Below are 19264 nucleotides of genomic sequence, written 5' to 3' on the forward strand. Positions count from 1 at the left end.
TAACGTTATCATTTGCAGCCAGTTTGGGAGCACGGAAGGTGGGTTTCGGATGTTCTAGCTCCAGGAAGCCATCAGGTTTGAGATCAGCACAGCTTCCCTCTGGATTCTGTTTGTTCTGCTTTCTTTCAGGACGGAGATGGAGTGCTGGCCCCTGAGCCAGGGAGCAGCCAGGGGGCAGGTGGGGTGTGGGCAGTGTGTGCCGGCCAGGGCCCCGGGCCTGGGCCCATGAAGAGCCTGGTCTGTGGTTCACGTGCCTCTGCTGACCCAGAATGGAGAGCTTCCAGTGCAGCGTCCAGCTGAGCGGCCAGGACCGGGCTGAGTTTTCAGCCGCTGCCGCAGAGTGTGGCCTCCCGCGGGCCGGCCTGGCCTCTGGGCATGAGCTCTTGTCCAGTGACACTGACCAAAGGGACAGCAGTGGCAGCAGCCCCCCAGGGCCCCTGCCCCTTCCTGAGGGGCAGCTGGCTCCCAGGGGGAGTGACCGGCCTGGCTCTGAGGGGGAGAAGGTGCCCGCCCGGCAGCTGGTCAGCAGGTCTTGGTGTGAGCCCGTGCTGGCCCCGGAGGCCGGTCAGCAGACGCCCAGCGTGTCCGTGCGGCCAGGAGTTCAGCCGCCCCTCAGCCCTGGCGCTGCCCCTCTGGTCCAGGGCTCATCCCTCCCGGGGCCAGTGTCTTCCAGAGGCGAGAGGGAGAGGCTTCTGCAGGGGGCAGCCCCCCGGGGTCTTGCCCCTGCTCTCACGGGTGAGCCCGCTCGGAGCCCCGATTCCACCGGCTGCAGCGCTGCCCCCCAGAGGCCCCCTGGCAGCCCTGGAGCCCCGCTGCGCAGCCCCAGCAAAAAGAAGAGGCGGGCTGCAGGCACCAAGGTGGGTGGGCGCTTGGGTGACCCAGGCCCTGCTCCCACCCAGCTGGGCTCCCTACTGCTCACTGAGGCCGGGGCCGAGGACGGCCTTGGCCTGGCTGGGTCCAGGGGGAAGGGCCTCCGGGTGGGGACCACAGGGCAGACAGCAGGAGCTGGGCAGATCGAGCTGGGGCCAGAGTCTCCAGAAGCCCCTGAGCAGGTGGCCAGGCGAGGGCCAGGTGTGGATCTGTCTACATCTGTCCCTACCACTGAGCAGGGTACAGACCTAATCGGAATGACCCTCAGAACTGAGCCACGCACTGTATCCACGCTTGACCTGGAGGCTTCTGCAGATGTCACAATGGCTAAGTCAGACGTGGCTTTGTCCACACCCACCTCCGAGCCTCAACCCGATGAGCCTCTGTCTACACCTGCCTCCGAGCCTAGACTGGATGTGGACCTGCTTGTGCCAGGTCCAGGGGTCCAGCTGGAGGTGGGTTCATCTACGCCTGTCTCGAAGGCTATTCCCCGTACAGCTCTGCCTCACCTGGTTTCTGAGGCTGGGTCTGATGTGGGTGTGTCTACACCTGCTCCCATCCCCGAGGCTGGGCCTGACGTGGCGGAGCTGGAGGTTGCCCCAGTGGCCAAGCTGGGTTTGAGCCCTATTCGGTCTCCAGAGGGGGGCCGACAGAAGCTCAGAGGGGAGCCCTCAGCAGGTGCCCCTGGACACCGCACTGGGGAGCCCCCGCTAGGCCCTATCCAAGCCCCCAAGAAGAAGAAAGTGCGATTCTCCATGGCTGTGCCCAGCCCCGAGGAGCCAGGGTCAGGAGAGGCCTCAGGCCCAGCCTTCCCAGCCACAGACCCCAGGACAGCAGCTGGGGGCCGCAGGGCATCTGGAGCCTGGGACACTGTGGCAGTTGGGCCCCGGACCCCCCAGCCTCGGATCCCGAAGCACCTGCCTCCCCCTGCCCCCTCTGCCTCAGCGGGGCCTGGGCGCAGCTGCTCCTTTGCGGTGACCCTCCCAGAAGCCTATGAGTTCTTCCTTTGTGACACCATCGAGGAAGAGGATGAAGACATTGAGGAGGAAGCAGAGGCTAGCCAGGCTCTGGCCGAAGTCCAGTGGCCGGACATGTGCGAGTTCTTCTTCCAAGATGGCCAAACCCAGAGGTCGAGGCACCAGGAAGGCCACTCCCAGGCCCCACCCCTCCAGGCTGAGCCTGTGCGGGCCCCTCCACCAGGAGATCCCACACCCATCTCCATCCCCGAGGCCTACGAACACTTCCTCGGGGAGGACGTGTCAGGGGGCATGCTGGGGCCGGCTGTGCTTCTCCAGATGCAGGCCACGGAGCCCCCCAGGTCAGTCCCCTGGGACGTGGGGACCGGCACCCCACCAGGGCCCAGCCCAGCCTCAGCGAAGCAGCTTGCCCCGGCCATCAGGCAAGCAGGTGTGTGTTGCGGGGACCCCATGGCCTGTCCAGGACCTGGGTACACACTGTCCAGGGAGTTGGGCCAAGAGGGCCACTGGGGAGGGGCAAGCCAGGACCCTGGGTTGCGAGCTGGTGGGGGCCCTCAGGGATGATCTGGGCAGGAAGGACCAGCTCCTGGCCACCCCAGGACCCGGTCCAGGTGGGGCAGCCCCAGTCGAGCAGGGCTTTGGCTCCACACTGACTGTCGCCCTGTGTTCAGGCCCAGGTAACAGCAGTGCCTGCCCCCAGCCTGTAGCAGGCAGGCGTTGGGGCAGCTCCAGCTCAGGCCATGCCGCCTGCCAGAGCAGGCTCGCATTCCCCCTGGACGGTATTTTACAAACCAGGAAACGGTGCCCCAGACGTACTCGCCCAAGTCAGCCTGACTCAACTATGCCACACGCTATCCTGTATCACGGGGAGGATGTGACTCAAGACAGACATGTCTCAGGACAGACATGGCCAGGAGAGACATGTCCCAGGGCAGGTGCGTCTGAGTGGGACAACGGCAGGAGCTCAGGACATGCTTCTCTTTCCTAGGGGTACCCCGGGGTCCCCTCACCTCGTTTACCTTCAGCCAGAATGACATGTGCCTGGTGTTTGTAGCCTTCGCTACCTGGGCTGTGAGAACATCAGACCTGCATGCCCCAGATGCCTGGAAAACAGGTTTGTGGGCCCGGGGGGCGGGGGTCTGGTGTCTAGAAGCCAAAGGGAGGGGCAGTGGTAGTGTCCCAGCTGCTGGGCCAGCAGGGGTGAGGGGCACATGGGGAGGCGCAGGTGTCTGTCCTGACGGGTCTCCTGTGTTGCTGACCCACTCTCGCCCCGCTGGCCTCCTCCCATCCTTTGAGAACCCCGCCGTGTGGATGGAGGGTGGGGACCGGGCCGGAATGGAGCCGGCACTCAGGAGGTCTTGTACTTCTCTTGCAGTTCTGCTGGCCAACATCGGCACCATCTCCGCCATCCGGTACTTCCGCTGGCAGGTGGGGCGGGGGCGCCTCAGCCCCAGCTCCTAAGACCCAGGCTCCGCCCAGGAAGACGCAGGATGAGGAAATGTCCACAGGTGCTCAGGATGAGGTGCTGCCCTCAGGCCTCGCCCTTTGACCCTTGCGTTCTGCGGCGTCTAGGAAGGAGCCTGCGTCCTTGGTCCTGGCTCTCTTGGACTCCACCCGAGGGTCCAGCCAGTGGCCGAGGCCGAGGCTGTGTTCCACACTTGGGAGTGGGGAGATTCTGGAAGGCTGGGAGGGTAGGCCAAGCAGGGAGCTGGGCGTTAGTAAGGTGCCAGATTAGCAACAAAAAACACAAAGGTGTCCATCGAAACTGGAGTAGTTTGAGACCTACTTATGCTAAGGAATTATTTGTGGTTTATCTGAAGCCAGAGTTAACTGGAGTCCTAATCCTATGAGGTTATCCTGTTGGAGGGAGGGGCATGATGGGGCTTCAGAGCAGCAGCGAGGCCCCAGCTGGAGATCTGGGCAGAGGGCCTTGAGGCTGGGGGCTGGCGTCCCAGGGACCCTCTGCCCTGTTTATAAGTGGGCTGGGCCGCTGGAGGCCTCTGAGGCCTCTCTAACCCCTGAACCCCAGGGGTCTGTGGTCAAGGCCTCCTCGGCTCCCGCCCAAGATGCTGAGCAGGTACCCAGAGGGGCCCTGCAGGCTGGGGGTCTGTAGGGCAGAGCCTGGAGCCCCTCCTCTGGGGAGCCCTGGAGGAGGTGCAGAGGCAGAAGGCAAGGGTATCAGGTGGAGGGACGGGACACCTGGGTTCGCCCAGAGCTGACAGGAGCCGGAGGTGACACAGGAAGGTGGACAGGGTGCGGGCAGTAGTGGAGCAAGGGGGCTGCCAGACTAGGCGCTGGGGGGGCGTCCAGCTACGAGGCAGCACATACAGGGTCCCCAGGACGCAGGAGACTCCTGCTGCTCAGGACAGAACGCGTGGACACACGGCACCAATAAAATCTCTTTCTTTCTTGTTTAGTCTCTTGCCGGTTTCTCCCGACCTTCACGCTCACATGCGCCCAGGCCACCTTCCTGCCTCCTGCTTGTGATGTCTTAGACCCTGTGCCCTCTGGCCTCACATACTCTGACTCTCGCTAACTGACCTTCTCAGCCCTCTGACCTTTACACCTGTGCCATCCCCCCCTCTCCCAGCTGAAGCCCCTACCCCGAGTCCCCTCCCTCATTCCTTCCCTGAGAGGCAGGCCGAGGTTTGGCCCCTCTGGGCGTCCAGTCACCTTGGCCAAGGTGTCCTGAGGATGAGGCCCTCCTGACCCCTCAAGAGCCCAGGGTAACTCAGGGTTCTGGAGGCCCCCTCCACCTGCTGGGGTCAGACCCTGACTCGATACTGGGTGCCTGTGGCCCCACTAAAAAGCCCCAGGTCCTGCTTCAGCCCCTCCTGCAGGGTCGATGCAGGCAGGTGGTCCCGAGAAGCAGCCTCCTGGTGGCCATCAGATCCACTGCACGAGCCCGCCTTCAGCCTCAGCTGCTCCTCGAGGCCACCGCTGGTGGGAAGGTGACAGAGCTTTGTCCCGGGCACTGTTGGAGCTCCTTGGGGGGCGGCCGTCTGGTGGGGAGGGCAGAGGTGCATGTGCTTTCAGGAAGCAACACCCAGAGCTTTCCCAGGAAGAGGCAGGGCCCTCACTCACCTGGGGGAGGTGGCGGGGGCTCGGGCGCAACTTCCCTCGCAGGAGAGACCTGGGGACCCCAACGACAAGTCTGAGGGATGGGCCCTCGGACCGGCTTGGCGGCCAGCTCAGGGACCTGCCGGACCCCACCCCCACCTTTCCTCTTGCCCCCACCCCCTTACTGCCGCTGCTCCCGTCCTTGGTCTCCGCCCATCCTCCCTTCCCCCGTTTCCGTCTCTCCTGCTCCCTCAGGGTCCCAGGAGGCCCCATGCGGTCTCCTCTCCACCCCCGGCTGCAGAACCCCTTGCCCGGGGTGGGGGCTGCTACTCACAAGCTGAGGGGAGCCTGGGGGCCGGGACCCCCGGCCCTTGATGGACCCGCGATGCCGCTGAGAGGCTCGGGCCTGCGGGACTCCCTTCTCGGAGAGCAAGTGGGGGCCGGAGAATCCAGAGCTGGGGTCAGAGACAGGCACGGACACGGGGCCAAAGGGGAATGGGCTCGAGGGCTCAGGTCCGAGTGAGCTCTGCATCGCACTGAGGAACTGTCAGGAGAGCGTTGGTGACTGAGGCCCTGGGCTGGGACCTCCGTGCAGCTGAGGGGCCCCTGCCCCAGAAACCCCCTTAGCTTCCCGTGGCAGCCTGAGCAGATCTCAGGCTTCAGGCACCCTCTCAACCTCAGGCTGTGGCCACGTCCAGCTCTTTCTGTCACCCAGCAGGGGACTGACCTTGTCCAGGTCCTGGATGTCTGTGACCCTGTGGCGGGAAGTGGCAGGTGGTGTGTAGGGGTCAGCGTAGAGCGGGGAGTGCGGTGTCTCCAGAGAATGGTCTGGGGCCTCAGGGCCATCCTCCAGTCTCAACTACAGGCAAGAAACAGGACAGAACCGCTGGAGCTGGAAGTGTCCAAGCCCTCCCTTCTCTGTGCAAGAAGCCTCTGGGTGGCTCCAGGACCGAGGAGGCCGGGGAGATGGAGGGCGGGAGGGAGAGCCATGCCTGGAGCCGGGGTCAGCGTGCTGGGCCCACCTTGGTCAGGTCCAGGTGCAGTGGGGTGGCTGGGCCGGGCCCCTTGCCCTGGGCCTTGCTCCTGGGTGATCGGTTGCTGCCGGCCCGTCTCAGCTTTGCCTTGTGCCCACCGACGCTGGTGCAGCCAGGGCTGGCTTGCTCCTGTGGGGACCAAGGGCCTTCCAGAATGTTCCCCGGGGCCCTCTCCCACATACCCCTCTGAGACTACACAGAGCCCCTCCGGTCTGAGTCCCCTCCTCTGAAGAACTAGGGCCCTACTTGCAGTGGTGTCCCCAACACAAACTCGCCGCAGTGTCCCCCGCCCCCTTCCTCTGCCCGTTTCCCCCCAGATACTCACTGGTGCGGGCCGGGCAGGGCAGCCTCCAGTGGACTCAGGCGTGGAGTGGCTGGTATGGTTGGAGGCGTGTGCTGGGCACCCCGAGTCCCAGCTGGTCCGTCCATCAGAGGAGAGTGAGCCTCGGCCACTGCCCACAGCCTGGGCAGCCGGCGGTGGGTAAGGGTGAGCCGGATGGCAGGGCCCCTCCCCCCACTGCCCCGGGCCCAGGCCCACCCTCCTGTTTCACCGCTGCCCAGCGGCACCTCCCCTGCTGACTCCTCACCTGTGGGGGCACCCGCAGCCCCGGGAAGCTCTCGGGGCCGGGCAGTGGGGAGGTCCTGTCCCCGCGGCAGGCCGACTGCAGGCAGAGCAGCCAGTGGCCATAATCCTCGTAGCTGGCGCACACCACACGGATGGTGTTGATGAGACGGCCTGGCACACAGATGCCGTGAGGGGGCCTGGCGGGCAGGGTGCCCCCTGCAAAGCCCCGGTGCAGAGCTGGGTGCGCGCTAGGCTCACACCCTCTCTCCCAGGCCTGGCCTCTGCCCACCTTCGATCAGGAAAGAGCGGATCTGTTTCTCCGTCTCGTTCAGGTTGATGTGGATGGCGCTGAGCGGGAGCTCCCCCTGCGGGGCATCCAGGGGGGACGAGGCCTTAGTTAGGGGGAGCAACCCTTGTGCCCACTGCCCCGTCTTGTCCTCCCGAGCTGGGTGGGCACTCGGACGCCGGGCAGAGGGCAAGGCAGGTCCAAGGCCGACACCCCGTGGGAGGCCAGGCACTCCCCGTCTGTCCTTGGGGGGTGCCTTCACCCCCGGTCTCCAGGTGGGGCGTTCGCCAGCCAGTGGCCGACACAGGACTGGTCGGGGACTGGTCCCCTGGGCCACCCGCTAAGATGGGGGTGGGTGGGAAGGGATTACGAGGAAGCCCTCTGTGTGTTTCTCAGTGACTGAAAGCCATGATCACCCCCAGAGTAGAATGTAGTACCCTGATGCACATGACACTCGCTCTGGCCCCGAAGACCCTTCACACCCACGCCCAGGCCCACACGTGCACACGCACACGCATAGGCCTCAGGCACCAGGAAGATGCCTGCTCAGAGGTATAGGCCCCTTTTAGGGGCACTAGGGGCCCCCACACCACCCACCCCAGGTGATGGGTCTGCTGGTGCCTGAGGACCCTCTAGGATGACACGGGATGCTGAGGCAGGGCACCCACCTTCCTTGCCCACGTCAGGCTAAGACCAGACTGACCAGGGCAGCGGGCTGGGTGGGTGGGGCCAGTGCTATCTGTCCCAACAGGCCCCGAAATACAGGTTCCTCCTGAGCTGCTGCCCCCTCCCACCCCCACGCAGAGGGTGCGTCCCTGGGGCGGGTCCACAGTGGGGAGGGACCCACCTTAAAGCAAAGCCCATCTGCTTCCTCGGAGAATATGGCCAGGGAGGTCGGGTACAGGACCAGAAGCCGGTCCCACTGCTCCTGTGAGGGGCCACAGGGCAGAGTAGGGGCTCCACCGGCACACACCCAGGGCCCCCACCTGCCGCCTGCACCCCTCCCCCGCCTCCTCCACCTCTGCGCCCCCCACCCACCTGTGAGGGCAGATGCTGCAGCTTGACCCTCGAGGCGCAGATGGCGGTGCCCACCACCTGGAGCCCTGATGCCGTCCGCAGCGGGGTCAGCCTGCGCTGCAGAGTCCAGGGGAGCTCGTTCTCAGGGGGGCCCTGGGAGAGGGGGTTCAAGGGCAGGAGGAGAGTGGGGATGGAAAGGGGCGTGGGGTTCCCAGCACTGACCTGCGGCGGTGCTGGGTGGCGGCGCGGCACCCCTCCCACGAGGGCTATCTGCTTCTCCAGGTGGTAGAGCCAGCGGTCCAGCTCGGCCTGGCTGGGGCAGAGCACGAGAAGGGGGGCGGGCAGCGGGCCTGCGGGAGAGGGGCAGAGTAGGCTAGGCCAGCGGCCACAAGAAAGGCTCCTCAAGGGTTGGGGGGAGCCACTGATGACCACACGCACAGCTCTGGAGGCCCCCGACCCACTGCCCTCCGCCCCAGCCCGGCAGACACATGTGTGCCCATCGGAGGAAAGGCCAGGACCCCTCAACGTGCTCCGAGCCCCGCCCGGGTCCTGGGGCCGGTCGACAGCCAGGTTCACTGAGCAGCCTTAGTGCTCTCGCCCTCCTGGGGGCCAGGTCAGCACAGGCAGCACCCCCGTGCCCCTGCGCACCTGTGATCTGGAAGGCATGCTCTCTGGATCCCTCGAGCGGGCAGACACTCAGCTCCATCAGTGGTAACAGCCCCTGCCAGAGCACAGCGGGAGGGAAGGGCTGGGGGACTGGGCCCAGCAGGACTGGGCCGCGTGCCCCCCAAGGGGCTGCTCTCTTCCTCTCCCCCAGCTCCTCCGCTGCCCATGTCCCCTCACCTGGAAAGTGAGTCCTTCGGAACCATGGGCCTGGAAGTAGAGGTGGGAGGGAAAGAGCTCCAGGTAGCAGTCGCTGATGTCCTGGGGGAGAGTGGGGCCAGGGTTTGAGGGCTGGGGGCAGGCCCCGGGGTGGCCCTCAAGCATGCCCCTCCCGGCCCGGCCCCCACCTGGCTGTGCTGGAAACGCAGCTGGACCTTGGTGTAGTGCACAACCGTGCCCAGGCTCCTCACGGGCGCCCTCCGCTGCCCTGCCTTGAACACACTCAGGAAAGGCTGCTCCAGGTTTTCTTGCTGGCTCTCCAGACTCGGGATGCTCTGGGGTGGGGGCAGAGCTCAGGCGAGGGGGCCTGACCAGCGGCCAGCAGCCCTGGCCCCCAGTCTCACAATACACAGGTTAAGAAGGCGCACGCAGCATCACACATGTGTACAGAACCCTGTCCACACTCACAGCCTCTTCACATGCAAACAACGCAGCACACACACACACACACACACACACACACACACACACACAGCCTCCATGCTGGTCACAGAACTCTGTGCGCTAGTCTTGGAGTCGTCGAGGTTTCAGTTCAACGCAGATACAACCTTAGCTTCGTTATTTCCTAACCGTGTTCCCTCATTTTGGTTATTCAACCTCCGAAGACTTGTTGGTCAGAAGGGTTTTCAGGTGTCCAGGTGAGACGATACTCGAATCCCTCCCACACCTCAGGGTTGGCTACTAACATTTTAAAACTTGGTTTTACCAAGAAAGAGGGGGGCTGATTTGTAGTATTTGCCAATTTCCCTGGTGTAAGTACTCCTGTCACAGCCCATTTCAAGCCACCAGCACACTGCCATCCGCCCCCAATCTCCCTCTCAGCGGAGGCCAAGGTCCTGACAATGACCAAGGGGTCCTCTCCCCTCACATCAGGCACGTGCCTGTCTCAGGATCTCGGCCTTGCTGCCCCCTCTGCCTGGACCACTCAGCTCGGACCACTCAGCCCAGCCCCTTCTCACCCCATCCAGAGCCTGGCTCAGACCCCCTCTCTGCGAGCCCCTGTCCGGGTGCCCGTCCAACATTCTAGCCTCACTGGCCCCCGCGCATTGGTCCCCCTGTGCGTTTCTGCTCAGCGCTAGCCACATCTGGCTTACTCTGTCTTTTACTTCTTTGTTTTATCACCTGGCTCGGCCATGGGGTGAGAACGGTGCGAGAATGGGGGCCGTTGCTGGGCCAGGGCCTAGGACGGGCCTGGAGTGTGCTGGGGGCTCCATGTCTGTCTGCTGAAGACAGGGAGGGTGAGCGCCCACCAACAGCTGACCCTGGCACACAGAGACTCCTCTATAAACAGGGGTTTGACTGTCAGAATGGAGTCAGATTGGGATGGGCGCCGAACTGGGGCTGGAGGGGCTGAGGTCTGGGATCAGGGCGTGCTGGGGAGCTGGCAGGGGCTGCTGTGCCCTGACCAAGCTGAGGCACCCCTTGGGCAAGCCCAGGAATGTGAACAGACAGACTCACAGCTTGCTGGCGTCCCTGCCTTTGGGTGGGGCCTCCTGCACCCACACCCAGTGCGGGGAATGATGCCGAATGGGACCCATGCAAAACAGGCCACAGCGCAGGAAGGGCCACGCAGCTGGCCCTGTGGCCTGGGCTCAGCCCTGGGGCCGTGGCTGGGCAGGCTCTCGTGTGGGTGTAGAACCCACACCCGGGCAGGGCTCGCGGAGCGCTGGCTCCTCCCCCGGCCCCACTCCCAGAGGTTCAGCAAGCCGGGTCCCCTCTCCAGCTGCTATGTCCCGGCCCAGGCGGGGCCTGGACAGAGGGAGCTGTGGTGTGAGATGCGGCCACACAGAGGGATGCCGCCTGGGACTTGTCGGAAGTGTGGGAAGCTGGCTTGGGAGCCCACACCAGCTGTTGTGAGGACGAGGGGCGCAGGGCAGCTGTGTCTGGGGCAAGGACCTGGGGGGTCACTTCCTTCACACCCCAGGGCCTCTGCACACAGCAGAGCCTTGCCCCGCCCCTTGCCATGCTGGGTTAAAGGGCGGGTGTCTCTCCCCCTCGGCCAGCTGGGCAGGGGCTTGGGGGTGGCGTTCAGCTCGGGGTGGCCTGCCGTGCGCTTGGGAGCCATGTCCCTGTGGCAGGGCCTGGGGGCGGGGCGCAGGGGCTGCTGTGGGATGAGGCAGCGGTGGACACTGAAGGGACACCCCTTGGAGAAACCGGGGCCGAGGGTAGGGGGGAGGCCGGCTCACTGTGCACCCGAAGCCCCTAACTCTCGGAGTGACAGGGGGGCGTGGCGGTTCATGGCCCTGTCACCAGCCTGACACCCGTGCCCACACGGCAGCAGCCAAGACACGCGTGCTCGTCCAGCTCCAACGTGCCCAGACACGCCGTCCTGGGCCCGGGCCCGGGGCGGGGGGCGGACACCAGGGCCCCCAGGCAGGGCTGGCACGTGGCGAGGCGTGGAGGCCCCGCCCCACCGCCCCACTGACTCAGGGCCGGGCCTCAGTTTCACTCTGCTCAGACTTTCGGCCGATGAGCTTCCCAGGGCAGGGCTGCACCTACTTCCTCCCTGTGCCGTGGACTTGACTCCCCTGGTCCGACGGGGAAGACCCCGGGCCCAGCACAGGCAGGACACACACGCGCGGTCACACGCAGACCACCACTGCCACGCCCCCTCGAGCCAGGGCTCACTGGCCGGCTGCTCACCGTTCCAGGGATGAAGCGGAAGATCTTGTCGGCAGTGGTGTCCCCATCCGGACTGGCCTCGGTGCCAAACAGGCCGACCAGCTTCCGGGCGCCGTCCTCTCTGGGAACAAGGGAAGGGGTGCTCACAGCCTGGCCCCCGAGGCAGATTGAGGGAGATCCTGTGGCCGAGTGGCCGCGGCTGTACCCCGCCCCGCCTCACCTATTTCCCTTCAGCGAGGGCTTTCTGGAAAAGGAGGCTCGGAGCCTCCTAGGGGCCTGAGGGACACAGTGGCTGTTCCCCATGGGCAGCGGCGGCGGCCGGCCCGAGTAGAGCAGCTCGGCAGGTCTGGGTCCCGCTGTCCCCAGCCTCCTGCCCCACCTCCTGGGGCGGGGCTCTGGGGCGGCCTGCCCTGTACCCAAGGGCCGGGGAGGCGGAGCCTTTCTGGGAGGGACCTGGCCCCCACCTGAGGCTGAGCTGAGCCTTTCAGTTCCCTGCCCGGGGTCCTCCACACACGCCAGCCAGCCAGCGGGGGGCAGGGAAGGCTCCCCTCCTCTCACCGCCCAGTGAAGAGTCCCCAGTCTGTACAGGAAGGGGCCCACAGGCCAGACTGTGATTGCATCAGACTGGGGGTGCCTAGAGCTGGAGCTCCGTGAGCCCAGGCATCCCCTTCCAGACCTCCCCACCGTGTGAGCACACATCCTGTTTCCACCGAAATGCCTGTTGCTGAGTCACCAGTGACTGCAGGGGGCTGTGTGCTGACTCTCAGCTGTTGAAGCAGGAATTTGCAACTGGGTCAGGGGAAGCCAGGACCCTCCCGCAGCCTCCTCTCTTGCCTCAGTCCAATCCTCACCCCAGATCAAGGTCAGGGTCCCCAAGGCTTAACCAGAATCCAGGAGGGAGGTCATGACCCTCCCAGGTGCGCCTGGGACAGCCATGGTGAGGGGGAATGCCACGCATAGCCAGGAGTTAACACACCGGCCACCACAGCCCTGCCCCTGGATGTGATGGTGCGGCCTCCAAGCCCCCAGGTGCCAACACAGCATCTCGGCCCAGCCTCATAGCCACCCCAGGCCCTCCTGGTCACCCCAGGCGGGACCCTGGAAGACAGAGATGGACACTCAGCCACAGGCCCACAGAGCCCAGGAAATGTGTTTATTGTTCAAGGGGCTCATATTGCTGTATGTGGCCTGCGGTGCACGTGTGCCCAGCTCAGTGCAGGATCCAGAAATGACACCACAGCCACGGGAAGGAAGCCCGATTCGTGCCCGCCCCCGCCGGGAGTGTGCCTGGCTGGGCGAGGCAAGGAGGTGTGCAAAGCTCAGGCTGGGGGTCTGCACCTGCTCAGAAAGTCCCCCCCCATAAGTGCTCTGCATCACCTCTCGGTCCCTCCAGGTCTAGAGAGTCCAAGTTGGCCCCTTACCCACGGGCAACGCTAGTGTCCACCCTGTCGCTCCCCAGTGCCCCTAGCACGGTGGGAGGACACCCAGGAGGGCAGCTTGGTCCCAGAGACAGGACACTTTAAAAGTAAACGGAGAGACTGGCAGCTGCAGCCTGCTCACCACCAGTCAATAAATAAACGAGTGAATAAATAAACGGCACACACTAACAAACACTGAGGAAGGAACACAGAAAACCGCGGCCTAGACGCGCGGAGACTGGACAGACGGCCCCGGACGTTCCTGGTGGGGGCCGAGCCCCGCCCCACGCGCAGGGGAGGCAGGCGCTGGGCCCAGGGGGCTTAAGGCACGTGGGAGGCCGCGGGCGGGTCTCTGCGCAGCCGCACCACGGGTCAGAGGCTGGTGGACGACACGGACAGCGTGGGCGAAGAGGGCGGCGGGAAGTTGAGCAGCTCGAGCACTGCCACGCCCACGCTGCTGCGCCGCGTGAACATGCAGGACGCGGCCACCCACTTGTTGGTCCTCGGGTTGTACTTCTCAATGGAGTTGAGGCTGGAACTGCCATCGTTGCCCCCTACGGCGTACAGCCAGCCATCCATGGACACCAGGTCGTGTGTGCTCCTGCCGGCAGGGCGGACAGGGAGAGGTAAGGGGCGAGGCTGGGGGTGAGGAGGGCGCAGGGCCGGGTCTGGGGCGGTAGACCTCTGAGGAGCCTCAGGGGGCGGGGCCTTGGGAGGTATCATGGGGGCGGGACGGATGGGAGGGGGAAATGAGCCGGTGAGGCGGGGCCTTGGCATGATGGGGGCGGAGCCTTGGAGCAGTGGGGGCGGGGCCCTGGAGGGAGAGACCTGGGAAGGAGGTGGGGGCACACGCCGCGCAGGGGTGAGAGCCTGGGACACATCTGTCGGGGTCGGGGGTGCAGACCGCTGTGGTGGTGACAGGTGTGGGGGCCAGCACACCTTCGGATGTTCATGGGCGCCACACTCTCCCAGGCACCCGCCTTGGGGCTGTATCTCTCCACAGAGTTGAGGCAGCTGGTGCCGTCATTGCCACCAGCCACGTAGAGGGCCCCCTCCAGCACCGCCACACCCGCGGAGCTGCGCCGGCTCAGCATGGAGGCCACGGGCGTCCAGGAGCTCACCTGCGGTGGAGGGACGGGCTGGGGGCAGACCCACTACCAGCCTCCCTCCGTCTCCACGTGCAGGACTCTAGTCCAGGGTGGGATGTCTGTGGGACAGGGTGGACGTAAAGGGATGACCCTCCGGGGGATGGGGGTGGCCAGAGAGTGATGGCCCGAAGTAGCTCTGGGGAGGGGAATGTGTGATTGGGGTGTTTCGCACCTGGGGCTCATACTTCTCCACAGTGGCCAGGTGTGACGAGCTGTCATAACCGCCCACGGCATACAGGTTCCCATCTGCAGAGAGTCAACACACCCATGGTGCACCTGCTGTGTGCGGGGGTCCCTGGGGTGGGAGCTATGCAAAGCAGTCACCCACCGAGCATGGCCACGCGCACATATCGCCTCCGGGTGCTCATGGCGGCGATCGACGTCCATGTTCCCGTCAGGGGGTCGTAGCGCTCGGCACTGTAGACACCAGGACGGCTGCTGACCTTGAGCAGTGGCAGAAAGGCAGTCCCGGCCCCACGACCTGCCCTCCCCCGAGGAATGACTAAAATTCTGTGCTAGGCAGTCAGGGAGGCTGACCCCAGAGTCCCACTGGAGCAGGAAGCAGGGCCTGCTGGGTGGACACAGGCCACAGGCTACCTGGATAATGCTGGGCGAGTGTCCACCTGGGCCCAGCCCCTGGCCTGGTGGGAAGGATGCCAGAGAGGAAAGAAGGGGCCACTGGGCTAGCCCAGATGAAGAGGCACAGGGGACCCTGGTGACCTGACTCAGGCAGGGTCCCCCTTGGTTCCCCTCAGGCAAGACCTCTGCGGTCCTGGTGCAGCCACACCTGCTAAGCCAACCCTGAAAGGCCACCCGGCCCTGACCCCAGCCACTACCTGTTGAGGCAAGAGGCCCCATCGTAGCCACCGGCTGCATACAGGAGCCCGTGCAGGGCAGCCACACCCAGGCAGCTGCGCCTTGTGCCCATGGACACCTCAGGCTGCCAGGTGTTGGTCACAGGGTCGTAGGACTCTACGGTGGCCAGGTCTGAAGTCCCATCGTAACTAGGGGAGGGGTTCGCTGCCGGTCAGGGTTGGCCCAGTGGGCACATGCCAAGCCCCTGACCCGAGCCCAGCCCCCACTCTTACCCGCCCACGGCATACAGCCGGTTCCCGACTGCCGCCACGCCCACCCGGGCCCGGCGCGCGGACATCGAGGCCACCACATGCCAGCGGTCAGCGCGCGTGTCGTACGCTTCACAGTCGCCGTGGATGGCGAACAGGCTCCCACCACCTAGGCAGGGGGAGGTGATGGGGCAGGACAAGGGGCCAGGGACACAGTGGGCTAGGAGGCTCTAGCACAGCCCGAGGCTGAGGGCCTGGAGGCTCCAAGGGCAAGTGGGGCCAGTGACTGGTGAGCAGGTCACACCGCGGTGGATGGAAGAGCAGGTGTGGGGTGAGCGCAGGGTGGCCTCGGCACGGGGTGGGGGGGCTTGTGCTGGGCTTGTGGGTAGGGACACAGGGCGTAGGGCAGGGATGGGGGACCGGACGGGACGGGTGGGCGTACCCACAGCGAAGAGCACAGGGCCAGCGCCCTCACAGCGCCGGGGCCGGGTGCGGCTGCTGCCCAGGACGCCCCTCTGCTCAGGCAGCAGGTGGAACTTGAGGGCCTCAATGAGTAGGTCCTTGCAGTCTGGGTGGTGCCGCACCAGGCTCTCGGCGTCCACGTGGCCCAGCAGGAAGTCCCGGCTCAGCAGGGGCAGGCGTACACACTTCATCAGCTGGGGTGTGGTAGCACGCCTGCTATGGTCGGGCCTGCTCATGTGTCCTGGACCCTCCTCAAGACACATGCCTGCATCACCCCTGTGAGATCTCTGGACACAGAAGGGCCCAGGCACGCCTGATCCTCAGTCACTGCATCCCCTCCCACGCACCGCAGGCCCCCCAGCGCCTGGCCTCACCCGAGGAACGTGCTGCCTCCGGGTATCCACGTCGTGCTTGACCCAACTCAGGACGGCACGGTAGACGTCCTCCTCTGAAGGCACGTTCAGGCTGTCGCTAGAAACCAGTTCCAGCACCTGGGGGTGGGGACCCTCAGACCTGAGATCTGGGGAGGGGCTTGGGGACCCATGGAGCCCTGAAGGTGCCTGGGAGGGAGAGTCCAAGGGGGCCCAGTGTTCCTATGAGGAAGACCCAAGCAGGGTCAGGAGTCACAGACCCAGTTCCCAGGGGCCTAGCTCCAGAGCAGTCCTGGGAGTACGGAACCAGGCACGGGAGACTGTGGGCAGGTGTGTAATCAGAAGAGGAGAGTGTCAGGTATCAATGGTGATAGCTTGTGTGGGGTTAGAAAATGGGGGTGGGGGGTTCCCAGGGGATGGGTGGCGGGGTTGGAACGTCAGTCAGAGACTGGAGATAAAGACTAAGGGGCAAAAGACCAGGTCTTATGGGCCCAGATGATGGGGGCCGGGGGGCCAAGGCTGGTACTGGGGTCTGGCGATTGGGTCAGGGTTGGGGTCCGAGTCAAGGTCCAGGCTGTGCTCCAGCTGCCACGTTACCTGCTTCAGCGGCAACAGCATGAACTCCTCAGTCTTGGCCACGTCCACGAAGTGCTGCAGCACGTACCTGTGTGCCGCCTTGAGCAGGTCACTGCACGAGTGTGTGTCGGCGAAGCCCCGGATGCCCAGACAGTTGGAGGGGTCGAGCTGACTCAGCAGGAACTTGCAGCAGGCATCACGGACCCCATTCAGCTGCAGAAGGCTGGCGGCCGGGAGCAGAGTCTATGGGGCAAGGTGGGAGAGAGGGCCAGGGGAGCAGGGACAGAGAAATGGACGTGAGGACTGAAGGGGTGGCAGCAGTACAGGGGATGCTGGGGGCGTGGGGAGAGCGGAGGCACAAGCACGGTAGCGGTACAGGACATGAGAGGTGAGGCAGCCTCACCTGCACGTTGCCTTCCCCCACCACGATCTCGGCCGTGTACGCAAACTGCACCAGCTGGTCCAAGGCCTGAGGGTCGATATCGTGCAGCGTCACATGCGTCTGACGGCTCTCACTCATCTCATCTGTGGGGACAGCAGGTCAGGCTGGTCCCCACCTTGGAAGAGCTGCAGAGTCCCCCAAGTGCCCGGACCCGATGGGGCAGTACTTGCTTGTGAACATGGCGTGGAAGTAGGGGCTGCAGGAGGCCAGCACCACCTTGTGTGCCCGGATCTCCTTAGCAGCCACGTGCAAGACGATGTCACACAGGAGGCCGCGCTGCCGCATGCGGCTCATGGCCACGAAGGCATCGTGGTAGTGCCGCTTGGAGTTGTGGGATACGGTGTGGCCCTCGCGGCTCAGCAGCTGCACTGCACCCTCCATGGGGCCCGTGGGCCGGGCCTGCCGGGGCCGGGCACGCTCTGCCTCGGGGCTGTAGGTGGGCAGTGCCTGGTCACGGTGTGCTCTGCAGGGAGCTGCTCACCCACCCCTGAGACCCTGGGCAGGGCCTGGGCACCCAGGAGGCCACCCGCCCCCAGCAGCCCGAACCAGGTTTCCATCAAGGACCCACTCCCCTCGGGACCTCCCCTGCTCTCCAGGCGCTACCGCACTCTGCTCCCTCGCATCCAGGGAGCCCAACTAGACTCTGCTCCAACCTGCTACCAGAATGAGGTCGGATCCCATGGCAGACCCCGGTCCGTCATTGAACCTGTACATCTTCCTCTGCCGCGACCCCTGCTCAAATCAAGCACCACACTTCCCTCCGCCCGGGGGCCTCCGTGAAGAACCCGGCTCTCTAGACCCTCCTCGCGACTAGGCTCTCTGTCCATCGCTGGCAACCCTTCCCGTGCCCCCATCAGAGTCCGGTGTTCTCGGCACGGGCAGGGCATGAGGGAAGTGCACGAGGTGAAACCGGTCCGTACTGACCGGTGGCTCTGAAGCAGACCCCTACACCGACCAGCAAGTGTGACCTCTCTTGACCGCCAACCCCCCATCATTCAGACAGGCCGCCCGAGTCTTTGAACGGCGCAGCCGGAATTCAAGGGCGGTGGGAGGGGACAGAGCCTCCGGGAGCAGACTCCTCGGGACGCCCTGCCCCGCGCCGAATGTGTGCGCGGGTAACGCAGGGGACCTGGACCCTCCGCGGTAGGGCCGAGCCTGCGGGGCACGAGGTCGCCCCCTCCCGGCAGCCTGCCAGGGTCGGCGCGCCCCTCCCTCCCTCCCTCGTTCCCCCCTCCTCCTCGGCCCTGGCCAGTCACGGTCCCCAGGCCCCCGGCCCACTCACGCTGCCGGCTGCGGCGGCGGCGGCGGCGGCGGCGCCTCGGGCGCGGGCCCCGGGCTGCCGTGCTCTGGACTTTGCGTCCTGCCGGCCGGGCGCTCGCTGCGCGGCTGCATGGGTTCGGCCGCCGGCCCGCCGCCGATCCGCGGAGGACGCTCGGACAAGCGGACGCCGAACGGCTGGAGGGCTGCTCGGCGGTGGCGGCAGGCTCTGCGTTCCTCGCTCCCGCCGCTTGCCCGCAGCCGCTGTTTCTCGGCGCCGCCCGCTCCGCCTCCCGCGCTCCCCCGAGGTTTCGGGGGCGCCGCGTAGCGCGCGAATCCTCCCAATGTTTCAGCGCTCCGCCCGCCTCCTCCTCCAGGAAGCCCCCCGGGCCCCGCCCGCCGCCTATCCCCAAGAAACCTCCTGGACCTTCCGCCCGCCTCAACTCGTTCAAGAAGCACCCCTCTCCCCTTTCGGGGCCCCGCATCTCCTGGGGGGCCGAATGGCCCCACGTGATGCCCCTGGGACCTGAGCCAGCCGGGGGCCGCGTCTGCCCTCCTCTCTCCAACCCCACGCAGGCCACTTTGCCGTCTGGCCTTGATCTGGACGCTGGCTGCAGAGCGGGAGAGGGGGTGGGGTGCACGCCCTGGGCGCTGTGGGGTCCCCTGTCTTGGGATCTGGCTGTCCAGGCCCGCGGACCTCCGCCATTAGGACGAGTGGGGGGAGGGGAGGGCATAGGTTGGCTTCCCCACCTCCTTCCTTCCCCAAGGCAACCTTCCAGCCTCCGGGCCTTTGCACCTGCAGGCTGTTCCACAGATAGGGCAGAGCAAAAGTGGCTGTCCCCGCCGGGGCCGGCCTGGGTACTTAGGCAGATGTGTTCGTAGCTGAATTCCCAGTAGAGGACTCGCTGGACTGAAATATCAGCCATCCTCTTTCAGGGAGATTTGGCCAACCTGGTTTCAGTAACAGTGCTCGGGTCTGTCCGCTGTCTCACCCCTCTGGCTCCCCCAGCGCAGGTGCTATGGGGCTGTCCAGTGAAGTGGAAACGGCTCTCATCGTTCTGATCCTCATCAGAGTGTCATTTATCAATTCGCAAACAGCTCATCTATAGCATCACCATTTCTATTTTCGTCTGTTTTTTCTACTAAAGATTGTTGGCTTTTTATTATTGATTTCTAAGAGCTCTTTGTATAGAAGTCCTCTCTGACACATGTT

The 19264-nt window shown here is 65.2% G+C and overlaps 3 protein-coding genes across 3 annotated transcripts; 1 reads left to right on the forward strand and 2 right to left on the reverse strand.

Annotated features, from left to right (window-relative positions):
* Positions 1 to 269: 269 nt before the first annotated feature.
* PERM1 (PPARGC1 and ESRR induced regulator, muscle 1) lies at positions 270 to 3308 on the forward strand (the record flags this gene model as incomplete). Its single annotated transcript, XM_082865696.1, has 2 exons — positions 270 to 2277; positions 2836 to 3308. The coding sequence occupies 2 exons, from the start codon at positions 270 to 272 to the stop codon at positions 3306 to 3308; spliced, it is 2481 nt and encodes an 826-aa protein (XP_082721822.1).
* Positions 3309 to 4733: 1425 nt separating this feature from the next.
* PLEKHN1 (pleckstrin homology domain containing N1) lies at positions 4734 to 11616 on the reverse strand (the record flags this gene model as incomplete). The annotated part of the gene is made up of 15 exons (XM_082832323.1): positions 4734 to 4849; positions 4932 to 4980; positions 5242 to 5451; positions 5635 to 5766; positions 5930 to 6070; positions 6267 to 6404; positions 6529 to 6677; positions 6796 to 6871; positions 7640 to 7720; positions 7831 to 8159; positions 8458 to 8530; positions 8653 to 8733; positions 8820 to 8966; positions 11335 to 11434; positions 11534 to 11616. 15 exons carry the CDS (start codon positions 11614 to 11616, stop codon positions 4734 to 4736), a joined length of 1905 nt encoding a protein of 634 aa, XP_082688449.1.
* Positions 11617 to 13103: 1487 nt separating this feature from the next.
* KLHL17 (kelch like family member 17) lies at positions 13104 to 18189 on the reverse strand (the record flags this gene model as incomplete). The annotated part of the gene is made up of 12 exons (XM_082832926.1): positions 18077 to 18189; positions 16965 to 17224; positions 16756 to 16877; positions 16374 to 16595; positions 15780 to 15896; positions 15386 to 15599; positions 14968 to 15112; positions 14716 to 14883; positions 14208 to 14296; positions 14052 to 14125; positions 13671 to 13852; positions 13104 to 13332 (listed from the first exon to the last, which is right to left on the reverse strand). The coding sequence occupies exons 1-12, from the start codon at positions 18184 to 18186 to the stop codon at positions 13104 to 13106; spliced, it is 1932 nt and encodes a 643-aa protein (XP_082689052.1). The 5' UTR covers positions 18187 to 18189.
* Between the last annotated feature and the right edge of the window lie 1075 nt (positions 18190 to 19264).

This window comes from Leucopleurus acutus (assembly GCF_964270905.1).
Source record: "Leucopleurus acutus genome assembly, chromosome: 2".
Classification (NCBI taxonomy): Eukaryota; Metazoa; Chordata; class Mammalia; order Artiodactyla; family Delphinidae; genus Leucopleurus; species Leucopleurus acutus.